General features: G+C 41.6%; 1 protein-coding gene and 1 long non-coding RNA gene across 3 annotated transcripts in view; one reads left to right on the top strand and one right to left on the bottom strand.

Moving 5' to 3' along the window:
• NRBF2 (nuclear receptor binding factor 2) overlaps window positions 1-7,801 on the bottom strand; it is a 29,295-nt gene extending 21,494 nt beyond the window's left edge. The window contains exon 1 of one of the 2 annotated variants that reach the window (XM_026013543.2): window positions 7,559-7,801. In XM_026013543.2, coding sequence (XP_025869328.1) covers window positions 7,559-7,588 — 30 coding nt within the window. In that variant the 5' untranslated portion in view covers window positions 7,589-7,801. The remainder of the gene's footprint in view (window positions 1-7,558) is intronic. The other variant, XM_026013544.2, reaches the window with a different exon arrangement.
• A 2,154-nt stretch (window positions 7,802-9,955) lies between these two features.
• Window positions 9,956-11,260, top strand: LOC140598451 (uncharacterized). Its single transcript, XR_012000882.1, has 2 exons — window positions 9,956-10,628; window positions 10,799-11,260. It is a non-coding gene; the product is annotated as an uncharacterized lncRNA (long non-coding RNA).
• Window positions 11,261-20,610: the final 9,350 nt, after the last annotated feature.

The raw sequence follows: 20,610 nt of genomic DNA, 5'->3' as shown, positions 1-20,610 counted from the left end.
AAAAGGCAGAGGAAAATGTAATGTACTCTTGAACCTTGTGATAGAGTCTTCAATAGAGAGCAAAGAAGAAGACACATTCATCCTTTCCCAATAAATTCACTGTTAAGTCTCCTATGGGTAAGTAATATCCCCTAACAGTAAGCACTGAATTGACCTGTCAAACTAATGTAATACAATTATACTTAAGATAACCGCTCAAGTATTTAAAAAAGTCCAGGACTTGTTTTTGATTCTAAGGATCAATTTCTCCCACATGCAGCTCTGCAGTATCTTTTTTTCCCCCACCTCATTTTCAGTGTAGCTTACTTTTCTTCAGAACCACCACCATCTGCTATGAAGACAAATCATAGGATACAATTCACCAATGAGTTGTGAAATCAATTTATTGGGTCAAAACCAGCATTTTAAAAAACCTAACAGTAAGTAATTAGAGTAAATATTTAAACTCTAATAGTAAATATTAGAATTTTAAAAAACCTAATACTAAGGGGTGCCTGGGTGGCTCAGTTGGTTAAGCGCCTGCCTTCAGCTCAGGTCATGATCCCAGAGTCCTGAGAAAGAAAGAGCCCTGCCTGAGTCTGGGCTTCCTGCTCAGTGGGGAGTCCGCTTCTCCCTCTCCCTGCCACTCCCCTTGCTTGTGTGCTCTGTCAAATGGATTAAAAATCTAAAAATAACAACAACAACAAAAAACCCTAATAGAAATATTACATAGTAAATATTAGTTTTGTTTTGCATGAAATTTATGAGAGCCCCTGCATTTTGCACAATTCCAAGAGGCACATGCATAATGTGGCAACTCTGCAGTAATATATACATATGTATGCATGTACTGGTCATTATGTAAAAATCTCACTGTGGATCACCATCAAAACAAATGGGCAAACACTGATCTAATAGTAAGATCACTATTTTAATGAGAAGTTTGCTTTCAAATCCCACTATCACCATTTACTCTGCATTTCAATGTCTTCATCAGTAAAACGGGGAAATATACAGTTGACCTTAGAACAACATCGGTTTGAACTGAACAGGTCCCTTTACATGTGGATTTATTTTTCAGTAAATACAGTGCAGTACTGCAAAGTATTTTCCTTATGATTTTAGTATTTTCTCTAGTTTACTTGTAAGAATATTGTACTTAATACATATATCATACAAAATGTGTTAATCCAATATTTATGTTATTGGCCAAACTTCTAGTCAACAGTAGGCTATTTATTAGTTAAGTCTTTGGGGAGTTGGGAAAATTGGGACAGCAGCATGGAGAAGAATGAAAGTGGAGCACTTTCTTACACTATACATAAAAATAAATTCAAAATCAATGAAAGTCCTAAATGTGATAGGAAACTATCAAACTCCTAGAAGAACAGGGAGCAGCAGCCCCTTTGACACTGGCCACAGCAACTTCTTACTAGACACATCTTCAAAGGGAAACAAAATAAAAAATAAACTACTGGGACTTCAAGGAAACAATCAACAAAATTAAAAGGCAACCCACAGAATGGGAGAAGATATTTGCAAATAACATATCTTAGAAGGGTTAGTATCCAAAATCTCTAAAGAACTTATCATCAGGGATGCCTGGGTGGCTCAGGACGTGATCCAGGAGTACCAGGATTGAGTACCACAATGGGCTCTCTGCATGGAGCCTGCTTCTCCCTCTGCCTGTGTGTCTCTGCCTCTCCGTCTCTCATGAATAAATAAATAAAATCTTAAAAAAAAAAAAAAAGACCTTATCATCAAAACCAACATCCCCCAAAACAATGCAGTTAAGAAATGGGCGGAAGACACAAATAGACATTTTTCCAAGAAGACATCCAGATGGCCAACAGACACATGCAAAGATGCTCAACAGCACTCATCATCAGGGAAATACAAATCAAAACTGTAATAAGTTATCATCTCATGCCTGCCAGAATGTGTTGGTAGAATGCAGAGAAAGGGTGCACTATTGGTGAGAATGCACCCTGGTGCAGCCAATCTGGAAAACAGTATGGAGGTTCCCCAGAAAATTAAAACTATCATACCACCCAGCAATTGCACTACTAGGAATTTATCCACAGAATACAAAAACAGTGATTCAAAGGGGCACATGCATCCCAATATTAATGGTACCATTATCAACAATAATGAAATTATGGAAAGAGCTCAAATGTCCATCAACTGATGAATGTATAAAGACGTGTTTTATTTAAAAAAAAAAAAAGTGTTTTACATATATACACGTGTGTGTGTGTATGTGTGTACAAAAAGAATGAAAGGGGCAGCCCGGGTGGCTCAGCGGTTTAGCACTGCCTTTGGCCCAGGGTGTGATCCTGGAGACGCAGAATCGAGTCCCACGTCGGGCTCCCTGCATGGAGCCTGCTTCTCCCTCTGCCTGTGTCTCTGCCTCTCTCTCTGTCATGAATAAATAAATAAAATCTTTAAAAAAAAATCGATTTAAAAAAGAAAAAAAAAAAGAGGGAGATCCCTGGGTGACTCAGGGGTTTAGTGCCTGACTTCGGCCGAGGGTGTGGTCCTGGAGTCCCGGGATCGAGTCCCACATCAGGCTCCCTGCATGGAGCCTGCTTCTCCCTCTGCCTGTATCTCTGCCTCTCTCTCTCTCTGTGTCTCTCATGAGTAAATGAATAAAATCTTAAAAAAAAAAAAAAAGAAAGAAAGAAAAAAAAGAACGAAAGCCTGCAATTTGCAAAAACATGGATGGAACTAGAGGGTATTATGCTAAATGAAATAAGCCAGTCAGAGAAAGACAACTACCATATGATTTCACTCATACTGGAATTTAAGAAACAAAACAGATGACATGAGGGAAAGAAATTAAGAGAGAGACAGAGAGAGGAAGAGGCAGGCAAACCAGAAGAGATTCTTAACTATAGAAAATAAATAGGGTTGGGACACCTGGGTGGCTCAGCAGTTGTGTGTCTGCCTTCAGCTCAGGACGTGATCCTGGGTCTAGGGATAGAGTCCCAAATCAGGCTCCCTGTGAGAAGCCTGCTTTTCTCTCTGTGTCTCTGGCTCTCTCTCTGTTTCTGGCTCTCTCTCTCTCTCTCTCTCTCTCTCTCTCTGTGTCATTCATGAATAAATAAAATCTTAAAAAAAGAAAAGGTTTGCTGAAGTGCGGGTGGGTGGGGGGAATGGAATAAGCGAGTGATGGTATTAAGGAGGGTACTTGTGATTGAGCACCAGGTGTTACATATAACCAGGTGTTATATGTAAGTGATGAATCACTAAATTCTACTCCTGAAACTAGTATTACACTATATGGGGATGACTAGGTGGCTTAGCGGTTGAGTGTCTGCCTTCAGCTCAGGATGTGATCCTGGAGTTCCAGGACCAAGTCCTGCATCTGGCTCTTGCATGGAGCCTCCTTCTCCTCCCTCTGCCTGTGTCTCTGCCTCTCTCTCTGTGTGTCTCTCATGAATAAATAAATAAAATCTTTAAAAAAGTAAAAAAAAATTACACTATATGTTAACTAGAATTTAAATAAAAACTTGAAACATTAAAGATTATGATCATGAAAAAGGAAATATTTAAGTGTATGTAAATACTGGTAATGTAACAGGCATGTTTAAATTATGTTCTTATTTATTATTAATATTCTTTACAGGGGAGGGTGGCTGGGTGGCTCAGTTGGTTGAACGACCAACTCCTGATTTCAGTTCAGGTCATGATCTCACAATTGTGGAACTGAGCCCTGCATTAGTCTCTGCACTCAGCAGGGAGTCTGCTTGAGCTTCTCTCTCCCAATCTGCTCCTCCCCCCACACCATTTCAAATAAACTTTAAAAAATTCTTTATGATTATTGTTGAATATCCAGAAAACATAGAAAATAATAAAGGAATGTACAGAAATTTAAGGAAGGTAGTAACTTCATAAATAAAAATTGACAGTATAATCATATAAAAAAAAGTCTTGGGACTCCTGGGTGGGCTCAGTGGTTGGGCATCTGCTTTCATCTCAGGATATGATCCTGTAGTCCTGGGATCGAGTCCCACATTGGGCTCCCTGCATGGAGCCTGCTTCTCCTTCTGCCTGTGTCTCTGCCTCTGTGTCACTCATGAATAAATAAAATCTTAAAAAAAAAAAAAAAGTATTTGGGTAGTCAGAAGTTTTATGTGCATTTTTTGACCTCATAGGGGGGCCGACACCCCTAATCCCCACGTTGTTCAAAGGTCAACTGTATGTATAAAATGCCTGATGCCAACCCCAGCACTTAGTAATTGTTGGGTAAGTCTTAGTGCTCTGCCATCACGTTTTCCCAGAGAGCTTCCACTGAGCCCAATGTAGCTGTGACAGGATAAACTCTACTTGAATTTTTTTAGGGCAACAAGAAGTGGTGGTTCAAAATAGCCTCTTTTTGACCTTCAAGATTTCACTGCCACCATAAGTAAGATGGGATAATTATAAAGATTCTGGGTATGTACAAGGTCATTCTCTGGACCATGATACCTGATTCCTTAGATGAGAAATGACTAGAGGGAAGCTCAGTTACTCAACAAAACGTTCTCAGCACTCTTAATAGAGCCAAACACACAACTGGGCCACACAGTCACATGGACCCTTGTCCTCAGAGTCTGCAGAGTAGGTAAACAAAGTATGAGCAACAGTCATGTGTAAATTATGGTCTGACATCACTTCCCAAATAGGCAGTAAACAAATCAAAGAACTATAAATTATCTCACGCAAGTCTTGACATTTGCTACCAGCACTCACTTTGCCAAAATTAAATGGAAAGAAATGCCTAAATATACACTAAGTGACTTTATAATTTTTCTATATTAAAAATTGACCAAAAGAAAAAAGCTGATGAAATAAAACTTATTCAGTCCAAAGACTAGTTATTCCCCCACCCCCAAAAATGGAAATATGATTTCGTTTATTTTTCATTTAACCAATTTCAAAAACCAGAGAACTAGAACACAGTATCTGTATTATATATTAAATGACTATTTAAAAAAAAAAACAAACCACGTTATTTATTCATGAGAGACACAGAGAGAGAGGCAGAAACATAGGCAGAGGGAGAAGCAGGCTCCCTGTGGGGAGCCTGATGAGGGACTCGATCCCAGGAACCTGGGATCATAATCCTGAGCCAAAGGCAGATGCTAAACCATTGAGCCACCCATTTAGGTGTCCCTAAATGATTATTTTGAACCAGTCTCCTCTGTATCTTAATCTACTGCCAGGAAATAAGCATACAGTCCTTACTGTAAACCTGACATAAAAGAATCAATACTAAAACAAAGAAGTTGTGATCCACCAATCTAAGTAATTACTTAATTTCTCTCAGTCTAGTCTCATTTTTCCATAAAACTGGGAAGCAGTTCTTCCTAAATTCCAAGGATGCTCTGAGGATACATAATTATAAACCAGGTACTGTAATAAATCCTTATACAACAAATCTGGACTACACTAGAATGTCATTAGAAAAAGGATACTGGGATTTTCACAGGCACTCATTAACTCATAGCATGAGAACTATTTCTCATGTTCAGTCAACTGGATACTGAGTTAACTGCTGACAAAAAAGAGTGATCTTAAAACACACACACAAAATCCAATCTTTTAAAATTGAGTGGCAAATTCACAGGCCTCCCATAGGTACAGAGCAGTTAAAATGATCCAAGTAAATGTTAATCTCTGTTCAACTGTCATCTTCCAATAAACAGCTAGGCTAGGACTCAGATCTTTCAAATCTCAAATGGTTTAAGAATTCAAGATGCCAAATTTCTGATGTTTGTCCACATACATTTTATGGCTGGATTATGGAATTATGCTAGCCTGCTTAACAAGGCTCTAGCCAAAATTCCCCCCTATAGAAAGATAATACTACTGTAACCATTAAACTAATTTTTCCTAAACTGGTGATTCTGCTGCTCCATCTACAGCTGTCACCCAGTGCCAGTCTTCTCATAAGCTACCACACACTAGTAGGGCAGTTGGCTGGTGTTATGCTGCAGCCTGTAGCCAAATAAAGTGACGCTAACTGGAACTGAACCAATGGTCACTTTGCAAGGACACTTGAACTTTGAAGCACTCTGTAAACTGGTTATTTCTAGTATTTCTGTGTGAAGTTTCAGTATTGAGTCATCCATCCATTAGATCTCACTGTAAACTATACGTTGCTTTAAAAACAAAGAAAGTGCAAGATATGTCCCTGGTTTTTAAAAAATTCATAAATCTCATCCAGTTCTTTTTAAGTGTAAACAATTCTTACCAATAGGGGCAGGCTCAACTTAAAACTGGGAGGTGCTTCTCACAGAAGCTAACCTGGCACCAGTCATTTGGGAGCAGCTTTAGGTCCTAGAATCTTAGGCTTTTCAAGCTCAGCAAGTCCAAGTCTTCATTTCACAAATGAGATTTTAAATTTTAAAAGGTGGGAGTGAAGACCGGGAGTGGGTGGGGCTCAGGGAAGCTTACGGTCTGGTCACTATGACAGCTAACTCTTACACTGTACTAGGTACAAGGTACTGTTCTAAACCTTTTACACCTGTTTACCCCTTTAATCCTCACAACAAACCAGAAACAAGGTGAGGTCAACTAATTTGCCCAAGGTCACACCGCTATTAAATGACAAAGCCAGAACTGAAATCCAAGCAGTCTAGCTCCAGAATCTATACTCAAAACACCAAGCTCTACTGCTTGTCTGCAGAACGTTTGTTAAATGCAGCCTGGGGCTCCTCCACGACACCAGGGTTCAGAGTTTCAACTTGAGACACTAATTCTCCACGCCTCCCTTTCTCCAACGCCACCGCCGCCCACCAGAGCCCACCATCGCAAAAGAACTGCAAACCCGACTCCAGAAGGTCCTCCTGCCTGTCTACAACCTTAAGTGATCTGACGTCTGTATCCCAAACAGGCACCCTCTAGGAAACCAAAATATGCAGTAGTCAGTCAGAAAAGAACTCGCGTTGTTTTAATGGGAACATCTGAAATGCCTAAAAACAAGTAAACGGCCTATGAGCGAGCGCTTTTTCTGAGAAAGGCAAACATCTACCCTATTGTGCCTAAAGTGATCAAACGAAGCTAAAAACAGGGACGGTCCTGTTTTTTTTTTGTTTTTTTTTTTTTGTCTTCCCCAGCTGTCTCTTAATTTGAGAAGGGAGATTCTCAGTTTATGCATCTAAACGTAGGTGAGAAACGGGTGGAGGGAAAAATAGGTGTGTGTGGGGGGGCATTAGTCCCACCGCTCGGACTCCAGACCCTGTGTCAGGAGTTAGCCCTGCATCACACAGCCTGCCGCCCCGCGGCTTCAGTGCCCCTCCAGCTGCAGCGAGGTGGCTACGTGGCGCCCGCAGGCATCCCCTCCAGCCTCAAGAGGAGGTGGCTCTCTCCGCTGGTGGAAGCCCCTCGCTCGGGGCACGGCGGCAGGAGGGGCCCCGGGCCGGAGGCAGGTGGGACGCGACAGCTTCCCGGGGCTGCCTGCGCGGCGCCGCTGGGGGACCAGCCCCGCCGAAGCCGCCTCCCGGCCTCGGGGGTCTGCAGCACGCCGGAGACGCGACCGGATCCTGAGGCAAAAGCTCCTGAGGGCGGCCACGACCCCCTGCGGGCTACTCACCAGGTTGAGGGGTCCTTCCATTACTTCCATAGACCCCGGGGCAAGCGGCGGCCTGAGGAAGTGGAGCGACGGCGCCGGGGCACATGGAGGGAAACCGCAGCAGAGAGGGCGACGCAGCGGCGGCGGCAGCTGCCCTCTCCGCGCTCGGGGAGCAACAACCGCACCACTTCCTCCTCCGGTGGCGCGCCGCGGCCCCGCCCCCTGCGCCGCGGCCACGCACGCGTCATGGCGTCACACGTGGCTGGTTCAAGGGGGGAGTGAGGACCGGGAGTGGGTGGGGCTCAGGGAAGGCGGGGCACGGGCCGGCCCGCGCTTGCCTCCGGGCGATCTTTCCTCTCGCGAGAGGCGTATCTTCAGCTTCTGGACGGCGTCTCTGACGTCGCGTGGGGGTGGGCAGCCTTGTTGAAACTTAAGTAAAATGGCCGTCTTATGCTCTTGGCCTCTCCCGTTTTCTTCCAGTGTGACTTCCCCCAAATCTCTCTGCTTTGCTACACCTTTCTTTGCTCTCCTGTTCCCATCTTTGTTATTCTTGCATCTGATTTTTTTTTTTTTTTTTTCAAAAATCAGACTTGAGCAGTGCTATACCGGGAGCTGGACTAGATCTCCCCCTGGAGGGAGACAAACGAATGATTCAGAGCTCTGCCCTCTAGATGTTAGCAAACTAATTAAGAAAGGAATATGGGTTACAAATAGCCAAATAGAACACTTCATTAAGTTAACAGGTATGTGCTAAACAACTCTGCTGGGTTCTTTTTATCAAGGAATTCACTTGACAAAAAATAATTGTGATTTATGATGTAAAGGGAACAGATCAGGAGCTGGGATGGAGGCACCATGAGTTGGATGGCTCCAGAGAAATGAATTTGCTCAAGAGCTGTGTGAGCTTGAAAGAGGACCCCAAGCTTCAGGTGAGGCCTCAGCCCGGCATACACCTTGACTGCGTCCTTGTGAGATCCTGGACAGGGGACCCATGGAAGCTGTGCCCAGTCTCCTGACCCATGGAAATTGTGAGATAATGCATATTCTTTTAAGCCACTAACTTTGCAATACTTTGTTATAAGGCAAACAAACAACAACAAAAACAAACCCCAATTACAGACCCCTTCAAGGCAGTAAAACCCAGAGGCACAACTTCCTTGATAAACTGTAAACATGAGTAGTAAGTCTACCAGTGGCTGGCTGTGCAGTGGACAGGTTTAATAAACTTAGATGGCAGCTGGACAAGGAAGGAGAGTATGATGCATTCAAGCACTCAACAGTGAGAGAAACTTCATTCAGATTAGCAAAAGAGAGGACGTGATGGATATACACAACCATATCCAAATGGTGACAGAGACATTGCATCTACCAGCCCTAGTTTCTGCCACTTGCTGTCACCCTGTTGACCTGACCAGCCGCAGGCTATGAAGAGTGTGCTGGACATGGACATGTCATCAAAGGAAAAGGTCGCAGGCCTACAAAGACTTTAGAGCTGCCAAGCTGATTCCTTTGAAAGTTGGGAAACAGTAGATGCACCCAAAGCTTGCCACTGACTGTTTTTACTACTTTCAGATTTGTATCCTTTCAGACACATGCACAACTTCTTTACCTGTTAGGAAAAGCCCATTAATCTCCTGAGACCATCAATGGAAGGTTATAGAAATCCTCAGGCCATCATAGATGGGAACACAGTGGACATGCCTACTAGTGAGTCAGAGATGAGAAGAGCTCAGCAGTAGGTCTGAGTGCTGCAACTCAGCAAGGTGGGGCCAGAGTCCTTTGGGAGAACATTTATTTTTTAAGATTTTATGTATTTATTTGAGAGAGAACATGAGCAGAGGGTGGGCAGAGAGAGAGGGAGAAGCAGGCTCCTCACTGAGCAGGGAGCCTGACGTGGGGCTCTATCCCAGGACCCTGGGATCATGACCTGAGCTGAAGGCAGACATTTAACCGACTGAGTCACCCAGGTGCCCCTGGGTGAACATTAAAAAGCTGCAAAGCTTCTGTGCTTTCTGTGTCTTACTTGGAAAATGCATTTCATGTTAAAGGATCCATTCCTGAATGATGGACTTGCCACATCGGAAAGGTTCCTTTGTTTCTCCAGAATTTACCATGAGACTCAATTTCAAACATTCCTTGTATATAAGCTGCTCTAATCTCATACTCATCTGTAGTGTCATAATAGTCCAATCTCTTCTTGAATGCTCGCTACACCAATCAAAGAGTGATCTGGTGTGATCTACTTTTAATGATCAGAGAATTCTTCCTTTGTTTGAACTATAATCTGGCTTCCTATGACTGCCATGCCCTAAGTTTGTATAAATCATTGTAGCACCTATGTGTGAACAGGCGCACAATCTGTTCCCTGCTATCAAAATGTAACATGTGCATACCTTTGCAATTCCTACGGAAATACTAGCAGAAGTACAGAAAATTAAGTTATGTGAGGAGATTCACTGGGGCTTTGTAATAATACTTTCCCTAGTTCTGGAATGGCTCAAGTAAATCTGGAAGGACCATTTGGCAGAGATGTTGTAGAGGATGTTGCTGCATCAAGTGGGAGATTGGATTGATTACCTCAAAGGTTTGTCTAGTTATAAGCCTTTGGTGTGCTCAATTACAGGAAGAGAGGAGAGCAGGCCCTTCTGGTCTCCTGCTCCATCTTCTCTACCTTTGTTGTTTCTTTCCACTCTACAGGAGTTCCATAGAGAAGGAGATCAGTAAGCCAGTGTCAGGACGCTTCACATGGTCCTTGAGGTGTCTTGTCTGGGGGCTGTGGATTATGCTGTGGAAAGGGGACTCCAAAATGCCACCCACACCTGCTGTGCTTATCACCTGCCAAGTGAATCCACCCAAAGCACAGCCTCTTCTGTGGTCACGAAACCTACAAGCCCTGCCAAAGGGTCAATAACAGAGGTAGCAACAACAGTGCTGGGTGCAGTAGCAACCACGTCTGATCAACACAGCAATATCAGGAACAGCCAGCAAGGGTCCAGGGGTCCTTAAAAGGTACATCCAGACCTGATGGCAGGGTATGCACAAAGAAGTATGACCAGATGAGGAATTGTTCTGTATCCAAGCAAGGTGGCAGGTATGTGGGTGCTTACTGTTGTAATTTCCCCTATTTAACTGTGTCTGAGATCAGGTGACCTTATAATCTTTGACAGCCAGGTGACAGTTGTGATGAAGTTGCATTGCCTTAGAAAAAAAATTTAACCCAAGTTTCTTTCATTTATGTTTACCTTTTTATGTATGCACAAGAGTGATATAGGGCAAAAATACATCTAAGTCTGAAGGACCAACCTCTTTCACTATATATAAAATAAAAACTCAAGTGATGAAAACAATGGCTACAGTTCAGTGAAAACCAGTTTCCTGGAAGAGTTGGCACGTAAGTGGATAATACTCCTCTTTCCTGTACTGATTTGGTATGAAGACTCCTCTTCCTGCTTCATCATTCCTTGATTTAAAAGGAACACCAAATCCTTCCCTTTTCCAAATTCATCATGAACAAAAAGTAAGACTGTCTAAAGACAGTCAGCTAAAGCTTTAGGGGCACCTCAGTGGCTCAGTTGGTTAAGTGGCCAACTCGAGGTTTTGGTTCAAATCATGGTTTTGGGGTCTTGGAATTGAGTTTACAGGGAGTCTGCTCTAGGATTCTCCCTTATTTATTGGGAGGGATTGCCCTCCTCCCAATAAATAAATCTTAAAAAAAAAAGAAAAGGACTGTCATGGGGGTGCCTGGGTGGCTCAATCAGTTAAGGGTCTGCCTTCAGCTCAGGTCATGATCTCAGAGTCCTGGGATCTAGTACTGCATCAGTCTCCCTGCTTAACAGGGGAGTCTCCTTCTCCTTCTCCCCCTATTCCTGCTCTTTCTCTCCCTCCCTCCCTCTCTTTCTCACTCTCCCTCTCAAATAAATAAATAAAATCTTTTTAAAAAATAAAGAAAAGACTGCCTTTAACTTTAGATAAGACTATAGTTTCGGTTGTTTGTTTTTAACACTGAATGTGATGTTGAACAGAGGGTAAATGTTATCTTGCTTCAAGTTGATTCCAGTGTTTCTTGAAGATTTAAATTTCCTCTTTTTCCTAAAACTTTTTATCCCCACTTCTCAATAGCAGTGGTTTAACTTTGTGTAACACTAGGTTCCAGCACTTACATATATGCTTGCTCATTTAATTCTCAAATTAGTGACTTGCCCAATGTCATAAAATTGGTAAATAGCTGACTAGGCCTGAAATCTAGGTCTGTCTGGCTGTAAGCCCAGTACTCTTTCCACTACACACAGCTAAATATCTACTGGAGTGACATCGAATGTTGGTAATAGCAGAAATAGACTGTTAGGGTAACCCACTGTAATTACATAGGTTATTTTGGGTTTTCCTAAATTCACAGTCCTGAGTACCAAGAGATTCAAGCTAAAACGGGAGTTACTATTGTTAGTGGCTCTATTCTCCTCTGGGGTATTTGCCAAGAACTATTCACAAACCAGACTGGGCAGGAACAGACCTTGTGAGGGAGGGGGGAGGTAGCCGTGAGGTCACAGGCTCTAACTCCTTGGACTCTGAGCCAAGCTGTCCAGTTGCTTCAGCATGAGCCAGGATGAAGAGAGCCAAGTTAGCAGGAGTCAGGCATTCTATTCAACAAAGTTCAACAGAGGGGAGGCCAAGGAAAGTAGAATTTCAGGGCAGGTTTCTTATCCAGTAAGCTGACACCTGGGAAAAGTCAGGCAAATAAAGGCAGAAAGGCAATGATTCAACCAACTTTGTATTAGGTTAGTGTTTGTCAAACAAGGGAGCAGAAGAGAACTCTCCAAAATCCCAAAATGTTCTTGGACCATTTATCTGTTGTTGCATCAGCAGGGCTGCTTCATTTCCATCTAGAAAAAAATAACTTCCCTGTTTATTTGTGGTGGATCTGGCATGAGAAAAACTCTTTTCATATAATTTGTATATATACATTTATTTATATATACATTTATTTATATATATGTCTTATATATGTTTTTTAATTTTATTTATTTATTCATGAGAGACACAGAGGGAGAGAGAGGCAGAGACACAGGCAGAGGGAGAAGCAGGCTCCATGCAAGAAGCCTGGCGTGGGACTCAATCCCGGGACTCCAGGATCACACCCTTGGCTGAAGGCGGCGCTAAACCCCTGGGCCACCCGGGCTGCCCTATATATATATGTTTTAAGATTTTTCTTTTTAGAATAACATCTACACCCAATGTGAAGCTTGAACTTTCCACCCCAAGATCTAGAGTCACATGCTCTACTGGCTTAGCCAGCCAGGTGCTCCTACCTATATATATATTTTTTACAAGCACTTCAGAATACTGAGGCATCTCTAATCAAATCCTCTTCAACCATTATAGTCACTACCCCAATTACACAGACCTCAAACTTCCAGTTCTACCTCTTGCTCTGACCCTTTGCTGCAAAATGCTGACCCATCTGGACTTTGTTTCAAAGAGAAGGGTCACATATTGGGAAGGGATCAAGGGAATCATGAAATACTGGAAGATGATAGGGTTTGGTTACTCTTAAATAAATATAGATGAGAGGAGACTTAGAAACTGAATGGTAGAGAAGAAATGATTGAAGTCATAAGGCAGAAGTTTATTTTTATTAATTTTTGAAAGATTTTATTTATTCGTTCATGAGAGACACACATAGAGAAAGAGGCAGAGACATAGGCAGAGGGAGAAGCAGGCTCCATGCTGGGAGCCGGATGTGGGACTTCATCCTGGGACTCCAGGATCACACCCTGAGCCTAAGGCAGACACTTACCTGAGCCACCCGGGTGTCCCAAGGCAGTAGAGATTGTTCTTATGTTTCTAGGAGAGATTCCCCTCCAGCTTCCTTTTAAAAAATATTTTCCAAAGTTATCAAAATTCTCAAGTCCATTGTTATTTAGTCCTGTGTCCATGCTTCCTGCTGCCATTCCACCTAAGCAACACTAGTATAGGAGACCTCTGAGTGACAGTCCAGGGAAGTCACGTGAGGGCTTCAGGGAAGGGAAGGGTCATAGCAAAGTAGCACATACAAAATAAGGATTTTACCATTAATTTAATATTTTACCTCTCACTTTCACTTTGACTGTACTCTTTACTTCTGAAATGATCTCTTTCACCAGTCTTTATATTTTCCCCACCCTTCAGGGAACTGGAAAACCCTCTGGGAGTGTCTCTCTTAGAACCTTGTAGGCAAAAGGTTCCAAAACAAAAAGTAAGAAGGCCAAGGAGATGGGGAAGGAGAGATGAAGAGGAGGGGGGAGAGAAAGAGAGAGGAGGAGGAGGAGGAAGATGAGAAGAATGGAGAAAGAGAAAATATGACAAATACATAATACTTTCTATCCTGACATGTTTATATCATATGCTGTTGACATTCAGTCCAGAAACAACTGTGGGAAGAATGATGCAACCTCAGATGTGAGGACCTCGGGACTGTGGCCAGAGACTTTTCACAGCATACATGGAAGCTGGCCAGACTCAGCCTTGGCCAGACAGCTTATTATGTGATGAATTCTCTCTCACCAGTTCTAAAACCTGCACAACTCTGATTTGACTCCTACATGGCTTGACTGCCATGTTCATCACACTATTCTTTTTCAGATTTGGGGGGAAAGGAGAAAAGTAACTGGGGAAATAAACCAATTGGAGAATTTTGGCTCATGATGTTGAAATAATTTACAGAACTCTCTTGGATTCTTCAGTTATCACAGAGAAAATATCCTACTTGATTAAATTGTAACAATTGGCCGTGTTTTAGAAGAAGTATATTTTGTAATTGTATAAACCATTAAAGCCTTTTTTTCCTTTTGCGTAAATGCACTTTGTATACCTCATATGAAAATTTTCAAATATATCAAAAAGTATAATAGTATAATGAACACCCATATACCCAAAACCTTGTATTTAGTGGTTAACATTTTACCATTTCTTCACCACCTATTTGTTTACTAAAATTTTTTAAGGAAATTCTAAATAATATATTACTTCCTTCTAATTACTTAGTATTCATTTCTAAAAAATAAGAGCATTTTCCCTAGTTTACTATAATTTAATATAATGAAAGTAACATCAGTTGCACTTTTTATTTATTTGTAACTGATGTATTTAGAATACAGTACACACCCATGCACCCATCACTACTATAAAACAGAACAGATATGAACATTCTTGTCTATGTATTTTGGAGCACATATACATGCATTGCGGCTGAGCATATATCTAGGACTAGAATGGCTGGGTTATGTGTGATGTGTATCTTCAGTTTTAGTTGATATTGCCACTTTTCCAAAATGCTTATGCCAATTTACACTAACACTGGCAGTGAATGAAAATGACATTTGCAAGGGGTCCCTGGGTGGCGCAGCGGTTTGGTGCCTGCCTTTGGCCCAGGGCGTGATCCTGGAGACCCGGGATCAAATCCCACATTGGCTCCCGGTGCATGGAGCCTGCTTCTCCCTCTGCCTGTGTCTCTGCCTCTCTCTCTCTCTCTTTCTCTGTGACTATCATAAATAAAAAAATTAAAAAAAAAAGAAAATGACATTTGCTTTAAATTGCTGTCGATACTTAGCATTTTTTGTCTTTATCATTTTAGCCATTCTGTTGATATGCAGTTTATCTTACCGTTTAGCTCTTTAAAAGTTGACTTGTGCTCCTAATACTTTATCCTAATAAAGGATATGCTCCTGAAGATAACTCTATTAATTTTTTGATTAATAAAAAATGCCTAATGCCTAATGACCTTTATTCAATTTTTTAAAAAGATTTATTCATTTATTCATGAGAGACACAGAGAGAGAGAGAGGCAGAGACATAGGCAGAGGGAGAAGCAGGCTCCCCTCAGGGAGCCCAGTGTGGGACTCTATCTTGGATCCCAGGATCACACCCTGAGCCAAAGGAAGATCCTTAACTGTTGAGCCACCCAGGTGTCCCATCTTTCTTCAAATTATGCCCTTCACCTCTCAATAACATTTGACATCACTAACCACCACTTTCTTCTGGAAACTCTATTTCATTGACTTCTATGACTGCATTACCCTGGAAAGTGCACCTTTATCCACAATTTTGGAATTGTGGATAAATTCCAATATCCAGTACAACCTGAAAACAAAAAGTTTTTATACTACTCATTTGGTGGCAAAAACCTATCCTGAGCTATCATCAGACTATTTAGTCCTTCTTTATCCCACTTGGTGTTATGTTTACCTGATTCGTTGATGATTTGTCAATGTGTACAGTTATTATGAGACACTGTGCCAGTCTGTTCTATATTATGGAGTATAAGCACCATATTAGCTTTTGAAAATTCAGAAAATTCTGAATTCCTAAATAGATTTGACTCTCATAGTTTGGGGTAAAATTTTGTAGGCTATCATAGAAAAAGCATTAACACTGGAGTCAGAAAAACCTGGGTGTTGTTCCCACTTCACTCAACCTCTTGAAACTTCAGTTTTGTTTTGTTTTTAATCTCATCTCTAAAGCAGGGATTGAAATAACTAGCTGATAAGGCTGTGAACATCCTTACTTGTATGACTCACACATCTAAAACTCAATATATTGAAAACTGAGCTCACCATCCTCCCCGCCCCCGACCATCTGCTTCTTTGTTCCCTATCTTAGGGCATGGCACCAGCTTCCCACCCATTTGCCCAACTCAGAAACCTAAGCACCTCAGTTTATTCCTCCTTTCCCAGTCCATTAGCAAGTCCCGTCAAGTCTACATCCTGAGGGTTTCTCAGTTCTGTATATTTTTCTCCATTTCCACTGCCATCTTGCCTATTTCAGACAGACTCCTAAGTTGTCTTCCTTTCTCCAGTGTTGCCACTTTTCAGTTCACTCTCTACACTAGAGCCAAAGTGATCAATGCAGATTTTTTAAATTTTTTTTTTTTTAAGATTTTATTTATCCATTCATAGAGACAGAGAGAGGCAGAGACACAGGGAGAGGGAGAAGCAGGCTCCATGCAGCGAGCCTGACATGGAACTCAATCCCGGGTCTCCAGGATCACACCCGGGCTGCAGGCGGCGCTAAACCGCTGCGCCACCAGGGCTGCTTGATCAATGCAGATTTGATTATGCCGCTCTCCTGCTTATAGGTATCATCTTCCTATTGCTCTAAGATAAAGTCCCAGTTCTATCATGATTTCCCAGGTCTTCTCAGATGGTCTGCTTACTTCTCTAGATTCATGGGCAAATTACCTTTCATTCCTTAACTTGCCATATTTTTCTCTTGTGCCCTGGTCTTTGACTATGCTTTATCTGGTGTTTGAAGCACACTTTCCCCACACCCTGTACCTGTCTATTTTCATGAAAACTTAAGATCTTACTTTGAATGAGACTTCTTTCTGAAAAGCTAATCTGTTTTGGGCTGAATTGTGTTTTTCCAAAATTCGTATGTTGGAGCCCTAATCCTCAATGTGACTCTATTTGGAGATGGGGTCTTCAGAGAGGTTATGAAGGTTAAATGAGGTCATAAAAGTGGGGTCCTAACTCAGTAAGACAAGGTCCTCATAAGAAGAAAACATGCCAGGCGCCTGAGTGGCTCAGTGGTTGAGCGTCTGCCTTCGGCTCAGAGCATGATCCCAGGATCCAGGATCAAGTTCCACATCAGGCTCCTTGCAGGGAGCCTGCTTCTCCCTCTGCCTGTGTCTCTGCCTCTCTCTCCGTGTGTCCTTCATGAATAAATAAATAAACTCTTTAAAAAAAAGTAGAAGAAGAAGAAGAAAACACACCAAGGAAAAGCCCATGTGAGGTCACAGGAAGAAGGTAGGCAAGGAGAGAGAGGCCTTAAGAGAAACCAGTTCTGCCAATCTTGATCTTGATCTTTTAGCCTCTAGAACGAAGAAAAAAAAATTTATGGGCAGCCCAGGTGGCTCAGTGGTTTAGCACCACCATCAGCCCAGGGCCTGATCCTGGAGACCCAGGATGGAGTCCCACGTCAGGCTCCCTGCATGGAGCCTGATTCTCCCTCTGCCTGTGTCTCTGCCTCTCTGTCTCCCTCCCTCTCTGTGTCTCTCATGAATAAATAAATAAAATCTTAAAAAAAAAAAAAGAAAAAAGAAAATAAATTTCTGTTGTATAAGTCACTTGGTGTGTGGTGTTTTGCTATGACAGCCCTAGCAAACTAATACATAATCCTTCCTCTATTTCCTCATGGCATGCTAGGATTCTTCATTAGAATTTTCATCATGTGATATTGTAATTATCTGTTTTCCACATCTCCATGTCTCCTTTTGGACTGGAAGCTACTCCCAGGGCAGGGATTTGTCTTTTTTGTTCACCATTGCAGCCTGAACTCCTCACAGAATAGTTTGCATATCATAGACACTCAAATATTTTTGAATGAATTAATAAGTAGAATAACATATGTGAATATTCTTGTCTGATTAACAATAGATATTAACACTCAGTGTTTATTGTATCTTCTCATTTCTCCTGTTTCCAATTGCTTCTTCCTAGCATAAGCTCCTTTTCCCATCCAGTAAATGTAATTGCAGCTTGAGTCTGCTATTTAAATTTAGACATGCCCAAGCACGTCTGAAGATCTTGTAGGACAGACCCACCAGCCATGACTGTGTATACAGGTTGTATCATCTCCTGAGAATCTAGCATTACACATTTAACTTAGGAGTAACAAGCCTTGGTGGGCTGTGGGGAGAAGTGACCCAAAGTGTAGTATGATATCTATTACTAGGAGAGCCAACCAACTTGGTTGATTCCTTTCAAATATAGGCCAGCTCCAAAAGGGAGTGTACTAGTTTGCTAGGGCTATCCTAACAATGTACTATAGACCAAGAGATTTAAACAACAGAAATTGATTTTCTCTAAATTCTGGAGGCTAGAAGTCCAAGATCAAGGTAATGGCAGGGTTGGGTTCTTCTGAGGCCTCTCTCCTTGGCTTATAAATGACTGGCTTCCCCCTGTGTCTTCACATGGTCTTTCTTCTGTGCATATCTCTGCCCAAATTTCCTCTTCTTGGAAGGACACCAGTCACGTTGGATTAGGGTCCAGTCATCTGACTTCATTTTACCTTAATTATTTCTTTAAAGGCCCTAAGTCCAAATATAGTCACCTTCTGAAGTACTAAGGGTCAGGATTTCAATATAAGACTTTTAGGCACACACAATTCACTCCATAATAAGGACCTAGGTGTTCATTTCCACATTGCCATCAAATGTGGATATCACACCAGGGACAGGAGCCAGAGAAATAGCATATTGCCCAGCAGAGGTGGCAGGACCACCTGAGTGAGAAGGAAGTGGCAGTGGTGCCCAGCAAAGAGGGACTAGACAGAAAGGGGGAAATGGAAGTTCTCAATAACTTCCAGAAATATTTGAAGGAAACTTTGAAGAGAGTCCTGGGTCCTATTTGAACAAGAAAGAAATGAGGTATTACTTTGGTATTTTCCAAGACTGTGAGCCCTCTACTAAAACTAAACTAAACTCCCTTTAGACAATGCACAATTTCAAACTTTAATGATTACCTCTTAAAAGATTCTAATGAAAATTACTCCTTTATCCTCAACCTATTTCCCGAGGCTGAACATGCCACTTGTACTTCATTTCCAGCTTCTAGCTTTCCTGTGTTAGTTCATAACTCCAACATCCTTTCATCTTTGACCTTCCCTTTTTCTCACTTCCAAAATCCAATCATAAAGATTCTACCTCTATAATTTTTCTGAAGGGTGCTTTCTTTTATTCATGAATTCCTTACTGGTCCTATGAAATAGCTTCTAAACTTTTCTTCACATTCCAACTAATTCTTCATATATTTATGAGTGATTATAATGATTTGGCTTTGGCCACAATTAGCCCCATCCCTCTCAGCTTTAATGAAATATAGCTTTAGTCATAGCTGGACTTACAGCAGGACCTGAGAAAAATTTGTAAGTATTGGAATGGGCAGGAAATGAGATTCCTATATACAAATGAAAATGATTAGCAGCTATATGGATGAATTTCATCTAAGGTTGAGTAAAACAAGTCAGAAAAGAACATGGATGATATAGTTTCATTTATTTATCAAGCCATAAACAACAAACAACGTCACTTTAGGGTACATATTTGGTAAAACTGGAGAGGAAGAAGATGTTAAACTCAAAAGTTTAAGACAGTGGCTGTCTCTAAGGTGGGAGGAGGGACATGATGGGGAGATATGTATGTGGAGTCACAACAGTGTGGGGAACTGATCCGTATCTAAGCCAGAGTGATACTGTTGTATTTTCCCTTTTTCCCATCTCTAAAATTAGGTGACCATACAATCACTGTCAACTAGGAGGCAGTTCTGATAAAGTGGTATTGCTTTAGAGAGACTTTAATAGGTATGAGGACTCATCTTCCTGCTGTGCCATTCCTTGTCCTGAAGGGGAGTTCAAATCTTTTCCCATTTTCAACTTCATAGAATGAAAGGTAAGACTAACTTTAACTTTAAACAGAAATTAACTATAGATTTTGTTTAAGACTGAACATAGTATTGTGTGGATGGTAAGCATCATCTTGATTCAAGTGTAAATCTTTGACCTTAGAGGCAATTTTAACCTCCATTACCTGCCCCCCTACAACAGTGGTTCACTTAATATTTTGTGTGAAGTAGAATAGGTGAAATTCTTTTTTTTTTAGGTGAAATTCTTAAACAAATGAATAAATTCCAATATAACTGAAGAATGCTGAAAATTAAATAAAAGCTAAAATGTGCATTTAGTGGTCTATACCTATAGTTTTGTTGAGGATTTCCTCTTACAGTACCCATGGTTCTTTGAAGAATGAAGAGGCAGACCAGACAAAGAATGGCAGGCAGCAAAGTTAGTTTATTGACCAATAGTAAAGTAATGGTACAGAGCTCCTGAAGAGGGAGGGGACCCAAGAGGGTTACCACTGGAATTTCTAAGTCTAGGGTTTTTTATGAGCTTAATAGCACACTGTTTTCATCTGATTAACCCTCCATGTGCCTGTCATCCAATCAGGTTTTTTAATTTTATTTTATTTATTTATTCACGAGAGACACACAGAGAGAGAGAGAGAGAGAGAGAGAGAGGCAGAGACACAGGCAGGGGGAGAAGCA

The sequence above is a fragment of the Vulpes vulpes genome, chromosome 4 (assembly GCF_048418805.1).
Source record: "Vulpes vulpes isolate BD-2025 chromosome 4, VulVul3, whole genome shotgun sequence".
Taxonomy (NCBI): Eukaryota; Metazoa; Chordata; class Mammalia; order Carnivora; family Canidae; genus Vulpes; species Vulpes vulpes.
This window is presented reverse-complemented; position numbering and strand designations above follow the sequence as displayed.